The 9,821-nt window shown below is 62.1% G+C and overlaps 1 protein-coding gene and 1 long non-coding RNA gene across 2 annotated transcripts in view; one reads left to right on the top strand and one right to left on the bottom strand.

The window, feature by feature from the left end:
- Positions 1-9,821, top strand: part of LOC308524290 — a 721,936-nt gene that overhangs the window by 691,169 nt on the left and 20,946 nt on the right. The window lies entirely within an intron of this gene.
- Positions 4,427-9,821, bottom strand: part of CBL (Cbl proto-oncogene) — a 100,667-nt gene continuing 95,272 nt past the window's right edge. Inside the window, exons 13-16 of the mRNA XM_081098583.1 lie at positions 8,884-9,024; positions 7,484-7,584; positions 6,501-6,680; positions 4,427-5,671 (exon numbers count right to left, since the gene is read on the bottom strand). Coding sequence (XP_080954709.1) covers positions 5,400-5,671; positions 6,501-6,680; positions 7,484-7,584; positions 8,884-9,024 — 694 coding nt within the window. The 3' untranslated portion in view covers positions 4,427-5,399. The remainder of the gene's footprint in view (positions 5,672-6,500; positions 6,681-7,483; positions 7,585-8,883; positions 9,025-9,821) is intronic.

Here is a 9,821-nt window from a genome sequence, read left to right as displayed (position 1 = left end):
GAGGAAGCGTCCTAACGAGGGAGGCAAGAAACCCTGAACCCAAAACCACAAAGGGAAGGAAAACAGAAAATGGACAGACAGCAACCTGCATGCGTTAACCTAGGAACCTCCTGCGGGCCCAGGCACAGCCCACAGCGGCCTCCTCTCTGGGAAGCAGCTTGAGAGCAGCTCTCCACCTGCACCCCTCGGGGAACTCCCCGTCCCGAGGGAGCGCTGCGGCCGGGGGGCAAGGCAGACGGGCTGGGGTGGACACCCATCAAGATGCTGGGAGCATTTTCTTTCTTGAGACTATGAACCGAGAGGCACTGGAACCTGTCCACCAGGCTCTCGGGCTGGGAGGCCACGTGGGCGGAGCACGGAGCGTCTATGGGGCCCATCACCCAATAAGCAGACTGCCAGGCAGGACAAAGGCCGAGGTGCACGCGGCCCAGCTCCAGCTCCAGGCAGGGGTCAGCTGGACTCCTCCCCCGGCTCTGGGAAGCACCCCGCATCCTTGAACTCCCTCCTGCCTTCACCCCGACTCCTGCGATTCCCAAGCAGGATCGTCAGAGATGCACCCCCCACCCCCTGCCCACCATGTGTGGTTCTAAAGACCCTGCTCCAGTGCACAGAGGCCAGGCTGAACCAGAGCGCCCAGAGGGAAGGCCGGGGAGGAAGCCCTGGTGGTGGTGCTAAGTTCCAGGACCCCGAGTGCTCGGCTCCCTCCCGCTTAGCTCCCTCCCTCCCTTGAGACACAGGCTGACACCTTTGAGAACTGAGTTCAGTCCATTCCCCTGCGGCTCCAGGGAGACCACACACCTGGGGCAGGTCAGGACCCAGACACACCCCCCTCCCATGTCTCGGTCGGTCCGCTGGGGGTAGTTAGCTGCAAAGGCTGTGAGGGATTAAAAACAAGTTCCAAATAGAATGGGAGACGGTGACGGGCCCAGAAGGCTGACAAGGAAACTTCCCCACGAGGAGGAAGACCAGGCAGGCCCGGGGCTGGAAAGGAGCGGCGGGCGCGCTGCACACCCTGCCTGTCGCGCACTCCGAGCTAACACACCTCCACCCACCAGGCTCCGCCTCCAGGACACTCACAGGGGGGGTCCATGACTCCCACTGGGGACCCTCCCAGACAGGACCGTGGCTTGGGAGACAATGGGGAGCAATGGAGAGTCCTGACGGTCTGAGCCAGGGCAGCTCTGGGGGGTATACGAAGGCCGTGAAGGGCTATTTTAGGGCCAAATGCAAGCGGCGAGGAGCCTGAGGACCACCCCCATCAGTGCCCCACCACGCGGCGGCAGGAGAACACAGGCTGGCACCTGGCATGGGTCACTCACAGCTGCTGAGCGGACACTTGAGCAGCCAGGGCACTGGTTGGAAAACGTATCCCTGGGCAACAGGGGAAAGCCTGGAACCCCTGCTGTCCACATGTGAGGTAGGAGGCTACACACACCCAGCGCTCCCCCACAGGGAGGGGCACCGGGTCCTATGTGAGCCTTGTCAAGAGAATATAGCAGGCGGGAGAGGGACCTCTTCAGAGCTCTCGTCGCAGGGAAAGGAAGAGCTTGGTGACCGTGTGTGGCGCTGGCCGCTCACCGATTCATGAGCTGACTGTGGGTCGCCCAGATACGCTGGAAGCAATCACTGGGAAGGAAAACTGAACAAATAGATCCCAACTGCCTGTTTTGTGCATTTTATGGACAACGACCGGCCATGGGGCATACAAAACACCTCAAACTTATTATGAGAGAATGTTATAATGTCAATGACACCTCAGTAAAAAGGAAGGGAAGGCCTAGATCTTGTTAACAGTGCCGTGAAGGGAACATACAGCTGGGTCCCTACTTTGCAAGCAAATTTACAAAAATTCATTTGTAAGTTTGCTGTTTGGACCATAAAATATCTCACTTTTCTATAGAAGAAATAAATACTTCAAGTATGAAGAATAGCACCCCCCTCCCCCCCCCCCACAAATGTTACCCACAAACCAGACAACGCACCTGTCCCTGTGCTGAACGTCTGTGCAAGGAGACAGGGAAGCAGGGCCGGGGGAGAGGGCGGATGGGGGAGAGAGGGCTGAGGGGGAGGGCGGGTGGGGGAGAGAGGGCGAGGGGGAGGGCGGGTGGGGGGAGAGAGGGCAAGGGGGAGGGCGGGTGGGGGGAGAGAGGGCTGAGGGGGAGGGCAGATGGGGGAGAGAGGGCTGAGGGGGAGGGCAGGTGGGGGGAGAGAGGGCGAGGGGGAGAGAGGTCCCAGGGGGAGGGCGGGTGGGGGGAGAGAGGGCTGAGGGGGAGGGCAGGTGGGGGGAGAGAGGGCTGAGGGGGAGGGCGGGTGGGGGAGAGAGGGCGAGGGGGAGGGCGGATGGGGGAGAGAGGGCGAGGGGGAGGGCGGATGGGGGAGAGAGGGCGAGGGGGAGAGCGGGTGGGGGGAGAGAGGGCGAGGGGGAGGGCGGGTGGGGGGAGAGAGGGCGAGGGGGAGGGCGGGTGGGGGGAGAGAGGGCGGGGGAGAGAGGGCGAGGGGGAGGGCGGGCGGGGGGAGAGAGGGCGGGGGGAGAGAGGGCGGGGGGAGAGAGGGCGAGGGGGAGAGAGGTCCCAGGGAGAGGGCAGGTGGGGGGAGAGAGGGCTGAGGGGGAGGGCGGGTGGGGGGAGAGAGGGCGAGGGGGAGGGCGGATGGGGGAGAGAGGGCGGGAGGGAGAGAGGTCCGAGGGAGAGGCTGGGAGAGTGGCCGTCTGCTAGTTACAGAAAGAACACAGATACATGCCCAGAACACAGCTGCCCAGTCTGTTACTTACCTACAGGGAGGAACATCCACGGCCGTGTCTCCCACTTGAGCGTCAGCGAGAGATGGCGGGCAGATGGCGGCAAGCACCACAAAGCCGCCGCTGGCTAAGGTGGCAGGTGGGCTACAAAAAGCCACCCAGGGGCCTGCCGGGGGCTCAGTGGGTCAGTGTGGTCCTGCACACCAATCAGTTGCAGGTTCGATCCATGGTCGGGGTGCATACGGGAGGCAACCAGTCGTTTCTCTCTCCCTCCTCTCTCTCCCTCCCTTCCTTTCTCTCTAAAAATAAATAAAAACTTATCTGAGGGGGAGGATACATTAAAAAAATAAAAATAAAAAGCAGCCCAGGAAGCAGGAGGTGGGTAAACAGAATAGCCCCATGCAGGTCAGGAAAGGGCCCACGGAGGCGCCGTGCCCTGGGCCGCCTGGGAGAGAAGACTCGTCCGTGACAGAGGAGAGAGGAGTCTGCAGACACGCAGACTCCAAATAGAGCGCCGCGAAGGGGGCTGTAGCTGGACCCCCGGCAGAGCCAAAGAACTCAAACCTGCCACACAAACCTCGTTTGAGGAAGGAGTGAGAGGGCCTCGGCAGATGCGCGGGCCTCCCGCTTGGCACAGAGCCCCGGGAGCCTCCAGGGCCCGGCCTCGGGGCGCCTCCAGGAGACCCTGGCAGGGCGCGCTGAACCCTGGAGGCGCGGACACAGCGTACAGCCACCAACCACCGGCCGTGGGACCTGCCCCGCACCAGGCCCGCAGGCCAGGCAGGAGGGCCGGGGCCGCACCAGTGCCCCCGGGAGGAGCCGGCTGTCCTTCGCCCCCAGGAGGGCAGCAGCTCTGAAGGGAACGGGCTGCGGCCAGCCCGGGACGTGCAGGAGATGCCCCGCGCCACGTGCTCCCACATCGCAGCCAAGCACACGTCGGTGTCGCCACAATGAGCCTGTCCTGGCGCTGGCAGGCGGCGCCGTCCCGTCCCTACCGCTGCCGCGTCCCCGTCCTGCCCCACTGAGGACGCGACGGGGGCGAGCTGAGTGCCCGGCGGAGGCCCTGGGAACAGGCGCGGCTCCAGGGCACGAGCGGCTCTCGCGAGAGGTAGGACCACGGGTCCACGAGGAGCCGAGAGGCGAGGGAAGAGTCAGAAGTTCAGCTGCAGAGATGGCGAGATGGGTGGGCTCTAGGGAGAGTCCTTTCTGCCAGGAGCTCGCTGAGCCTCCCAGAGGGTGGCACCAGGCGGTGGGCGCTTCGGGGGAGGGGCGGGGCAGGGGGAGGAGCTGGGCGGAAGCTGGACCCGAGGGCTCTGGGCGGCACCCAGCAGCTCGGGCTCCACCCGGCCGGATCTGCACCGGAGCCCGCAGTCCCGCGGGCTGCCCACCCACGGCCCACGCTGTGACGTCATGCATGGTGAGCGCCGTCTAGTCCCTGCAGGCACAGGCGTCAGTGCACGGGGCTGCCTTCCCCAAACCACAGGCACCAGAGAAAACCAGCTGCCAGGCACAGGACGGGAGCTCACACCAGCAAGGCTGTGCCACCACCTGGCTGGCACCCACACCCAAGGGCAAAGAAAACAATCACTTTGGGAAACACAGCCAGGCTGACGGGCAAGGGAGACGCCCACATGAGCTGGAATTAATTCACTGGGAAGAAAAACTGAACAAATAGATCCCGATGGTCTGTTTTGTGCATTTTATGGACAACAAGGTCAAGAGCACGTGCGGAGGCTTAGCTTCAGGGCATCAGCCGGAAGCCCACTGGGGACCAACGCTTCTCCCGCCGGGCGGTAGAAACACGCCTGCCCACAGCAGACGCACCCCCCCCCCCCCCCCCCCCCCCGCACAGGGCCGCGCCCCGACTCATGCCCGGGGAGGCCTCGCCCACAAGGCAGCCTTCTGCAGTCACGGTCACTGGGACACCTGATTGACAGAGTCGATGGATGTTCCCATAGAAACGACGCTTGGAGTGACATGTCCACTACTCGGATCCAGGGACTGCAATGACAGCATCCTTCCCACGGCTCCACACCAACCGGCACCACACGCACTAAAAAGCCTCCTGTGAGCAAGCGGAGGGAGGAGAGGGGCGGCGGGGAGGCGGGGCTCTAAAGCACAGGTAAGCTGTGCGTGCGGCCGCCAGGGAGTGCTGGGGCTGGGCGCACGCTGGGGCTGGGCGCACGCTGGGGCTGGGGGTACCACAGCGCAGGGAGGTTTTAACGCGGTTCCTTCCCAAACCCTCTGTGCTGGTTTCCCCTGCCTGGGATTAACAGACAGCAGGTTCGTCTTACAATCAGACACACGCCACAGACAGACAGATGTACACAACCACAGTCTTAACCCAGGAAAGCCCCAAGTCTTCCACTCGACTGAGCGTAGCGCCCTGCCTCTCACTGCTCTCCGGGTCGCTCCCAGGTGGGCGGGCGGGCGGGCTACTTGTTTTATAAAAATCCCCACTCGCTCCAGGTGGGGCTGAGAGCCTTCTAACGCACTCCCCCAACCAATCCACCCCCACCAGCCGCTCCACTGTCACCCACCGCTTTGAAATCCTAGCCACAGAGATGCCACGGCAGGGCTGGCCTCACTGCGAAATCTCCAGGAGCCCTGCCCAGGCCCGGGAGGAGCCCAGCCACTTCCTCGCCAGCGCAGCGGAGGGGTGCTAGGTGGCCACGTGGGTGGGAGAAGAGATGGACACGAACTCGCGGAGGATGTTCTTGGCCATGTCGATGTTGTTGTGCGCGATGAGCAGGGCTTTCTGGATGTCCTGGTGGGAGTAGCCCTGGCTCAGGAGGCTCTCGATTTCGCTCGAAAGCCGCGGCGAGGGGGCCGCGGTGGCACCTGGATGGCCCGGCCCTGCCTTCCGCTCAGAGTTGATTCTCCGAGGGAACGGCTTGGGGGGTCTCTCGGGAACTGGGGAACCCTCTGCGAAGTCTAGAAGAAATAAGAAAGAAAACGTCTGCAAACCTGGGGGAACCTCAACTATTGGCAGGAGTCACACCAACGTGCGGCCGTCGGTGTCGCCTGCCTCTCTCAGAGGGGCACAGGCTCCTCAGTCCAAGGCTGGTCTACAGGCCCCGCGCCTCCTCCCAGCGAGAGCCCCTGCAAACGGCCCACACCTGCCCTCCGGGCTCTCGCCACTGCTGCCCCGACCTCGTCACGTGGCGCCACGCAGCACCCGTGGCAACACACACTACCCGCCGGGATTCGTGTGGAAGTGTTTCTGAGGGGCCGGAGAAGACACTACAATTCTCCTTTTGCAAATAACAAAGCAGAGACAGGCACAGTTCGCAGTGAAGCATAAACAAGAGGGGCGGCTGGGTCACCACCTGCTTCGGGACTGGAGGCTGCACATCGCTGCCACCGGCTGTCCCCGTGACAGCTCTGGCCGCCGGCCCCAGCAGCCACAGGTGCAGGAAGACAGCCCTGACAGTCCGGCCCGACTGCGGGCTGGCCCCTGGCCAGCACCCCCTTTCCTAGGGAAGGGGGCCGAGTCCGGAATGCATGGCCTGAACCATCGAGCTCGATGGCCATGTCCTCACATCCTCAGAAGCGCCAGGAGCCCTGGGGGAGCCTGTGTAAGGACACACCTCATTCCTACGTCTGGCCAAACCCCAGGGTCTGACTGCAGTTTAACTGGACCAGCTTCCCGCCCCTCGGACGGACTTCTTAGTTCACTGCTTCCAGCTCCCAGTTCCTGGGCACCAGGCGGGCAGGCATCTCTCCTCAGCACCAAGGAGGAGCCAGGCAGCCCGAGACTCACCCGCGGGGCCGCCTTCCAGAGACAACCAGCCGAAGGAGGAGCTGGCGTTCGAGATGTCGGAGAGTGTCCGGCGGGCCTGCGCTGCGGGCACGGGCGGCTTAGGGACATCGTAGCCCTCATCTTCGTTTTCCCATTCCTCGGGGCCAACGCCGGCAGGGGCGGCAGCCACGTTCCCTTCACCTAGAGCAAAGTGCATGCGTTACCTCTTCCTCACATACTTTACCTTTACCACATGCAGCAGAAGGCATCCATTCATCCGTGCACGCGTGTACAGTCAGCCGTCACTCCATGTTTACTATGGGCCACGCACCATGTGAGGCCTGTGGGTGGAGACGAGAGAACGGGAATAAGCCTACCCCACGCCTGTAGCCCCTCCCTGCACAGGCCCAGGCACCCGCCCCGGCAGCTCTCCAGCATTTACTCTGCATTTCACGCCACGACCAGCAGGGCCCTGTGCGCGGCCTCCTTGAGCTTTCAGCCTGGGGCGCTGGTTAATGCGGAAACTGGGACTCACCACCCACATAGAAGTTCACTGACGCTAAAAAGCAGCGGCAGCGCCCTGGCTGGTGTGGCTCAGTGGGAAGAGCGCCGGCCTGCGGACTGAAGGGTCCCGGGCGGTGCCCAGTCAGGGCACAGGCCCGGGTGGCAGGCTCCATCCCCGTGGGGGGTGTGCAGGAGGCAGCCGATCCATGGTTCTCTCTCAGCATGGATGCTTCCCTCTCCCTTCCTCTGACATCAGTGAAGTAAATCCGTAAATAACAAGCAAGGGGGAAGGGAGCTGCCACACGGGCCCGGCCCTGGAAGGGGGAAGGCACAGAGACTGGCTGTGCGAACAGGGAGTAAAGAGAGGCGGCTTTACTGTCCGAGGGTAAAACGTATTTGCAATTGAAATTACTTTCTGCTCGGATCAAGCTCTCACCAGCTAAATGTCCCGGGCTCCGTCCTGGGCCATCCACGGCCTCAGGCAGCAGAAAGCTACTCACCGGCAGAGCTGCCCTCTGCGCCGGCCGGTGCCGCCGGGGGCTGCAGGGTGTACATGGCTTCATAGGTGCTGCCGTCCGCCTGCTGGTCGCCGCCACCCGCTCTGACCCGGAAGAAAGCAGCACGAGGTCTCAGAAACAGACGTCTGTTTCCTGCAGACCCACTGAGACCCATCCACTCCCTGCTGCTCTGGACCCTGACCATCAGGCAGCACTGTCCTTTCACCCAGGGTCACTGTGAGGCGGGGAAATCCACTCCTGTGTGCATAACGGGTGTGTGTGAGGGTGACAGGTGTGTGTGTGTGTGAGGGTGACGGGTGTGTGTGTGTGTGTGAGGGTGACGGGTGTGTGTGTGTGAGGGTGACGGGTGTGTGTGTGTGAGGGTGACGGGTGTGTGTGTGAGGGTGTGTGTGAGGGTGACGGGCGTGTGTGTGTGTGAGGGTAATGGGTGTGTGTGTGTGTGTGTGCGGGTAACGGGTGTGTGTGTGTGTGAGGGTGACGGGTGTGTGTGTGTGTGCGTGCGCGCGTGTGCACTGTGGTGTGTGTGTACGTGTGTATGTGTGAGGGTGCTGTGGTGTGTGCTGTGGTGTATGCGCTGTGGTGTGTGTGTGTGTGTAGTGTGTGTGCGCTGTGGTGTGTGTGTGTGTGCTGTGGTGTGTGTGTGCTGTGGTGTGTGTGTGTGCACGCTGTGGTGTGTGTGTGCTGTGCTGTGGTGTATGTGTGCGTGCACGCTGTGGTGTGTGTGTGTGCACACTGTGGTGTGTGTGCACGCTGTGGTGTGTGTGTGTGCACGCTGTGGTGTGTGTGCTGTGGTGTGTGTGTGTGTGCACGCTGTGGTGTGTGTGCTGTTGTGTGTGTGTGTGCACGCTGTGGTGTGTGTGTGTGTGCACACTGTGGTGTGTGTGTGTGTGCACGCTGTGGTGTGTGTGTGCGTGCATGCTGTGGTGTGTGTGTGTGCACGCTGTGGTGTGCGTGTGCTGTGCTGTGGTGTGTGCGTGTGTGCTGTGGTGTGTGCGTGTGCGCACGCTGGTGTGTGTGTGTGCACGCTGTGGTCTGTGTGCTGTGTGTGTGCACGCTGTGGTGTGTGTGTGTGCATGCTGTGGTGTGTGTGTGTGCGTGCACGCTGTGGTGTGTGTGTGCTGTGCTGTGTGCGTGTGTGCTGTGGTGTGTGTGTGCGTGCACGCTGTGGTGTGTGTGTGTGTGCACGCTGTGGTGTGTGTGTGCACGCTGTGGTGTGTGTGTGTGTGTGTGCACGCTGTGGTGTGTGTATGTGTGCACGCTGTGGTGTGGAGGAAACAGAAGTGGATTTGCTTAAGCTGTGAGCAGGCTGAAGCCCGGGCGGGGACTGGGGCTCGCGTGTGCTGCGAGGCAGCCGTGGGCAAGCGGGGCGGCTGGGAACCCACCGTAGGCTCGGGGCGGTCTCGAAGGGCTGCTTCCCCTCTGGCTTCTGAAGGCCCAGGGGCCTGGAGGAGGGAGTCATGTACTCGGCGTCCTCCTCGCTCTCACGCTGTGCCCCGGGCAACAGCGTGGGCACAGGAAGAGGCCTGGAAGAGGAATAAACGCAGAAAAAGAAAGCAAAGAAGCTGGAAACTCCGAGTGTGAAACAAGGTTTCACAACCACCACAGCTCCAATGTGAGAGCGAAACAGGTGCCAGCAGGGGACTCTTCCCCTCGGGGCCCAGGGGCCTGCGAACAGCACACTCCTTGGGGGGAGGGGGGGGGCACAGGGTAAGTGGCGATGGACGGAGAGCTGGCCCAGGTGGTGAACACACTGTGTGCAGAGGATGTGCTGTCGGCTGTGCACCTGAAGCCTGTATAATTCGGCAAACCAGTGTCACCCCGATAAACTCTATGGAGGGGAAATGTTAATAAAAACACACTAACTTCCATTTCACTTTTAACTGGCCAAGGCGAGCTGCGTGCTGAGCAGCGTGCACTGGGAGCGGCTCTGTGCCAGGGAGCCGGCCCCGCACCGGGCCATCGCTGCCGCGGGCTGTCCCTGACCGCACACCTCAGCTCCAACACCTCCTTGCTGAAAGCTTTCTCATATATCATCTTGTAGCATAAGCAGTTTCCTACTCATACTGTGCAAGAAAAATAGGAAATAAAAAGATATAAAGTGCCATGGCCGTCAGCGTCAAACCTGGGACCACCCCCCAGTTCCCAGGCCCTGGCCTTCCGGGATCTGGCCCCTGCACTCACACATAATTCTCAAATATTAACGGAACTCTGCCTGTCACCCGACTCTCTAAGACTAGGCAAAGAGGAATCAACATGAAAGAGACAACACAACCCCGCAATCCTGTGAGAAACACACACGGGGGCACAACTGCTCCTGGTG

The sequence above is a fragment of the Myotis nattereri genome (assembly GCF_964212035.1).
Source record: "Myotis nattereri genome assembly, chromosome: 9".
Taxonomy (NCBI): Eukaryota; Metazoa; Chordata; class Mammalia; order Chiroptera; family Vespertilionidae; genus Myotis; species Myotis nattereri.
This window is presented reverse-complemented; position numbering and strand designations above follow the sequence as displayed.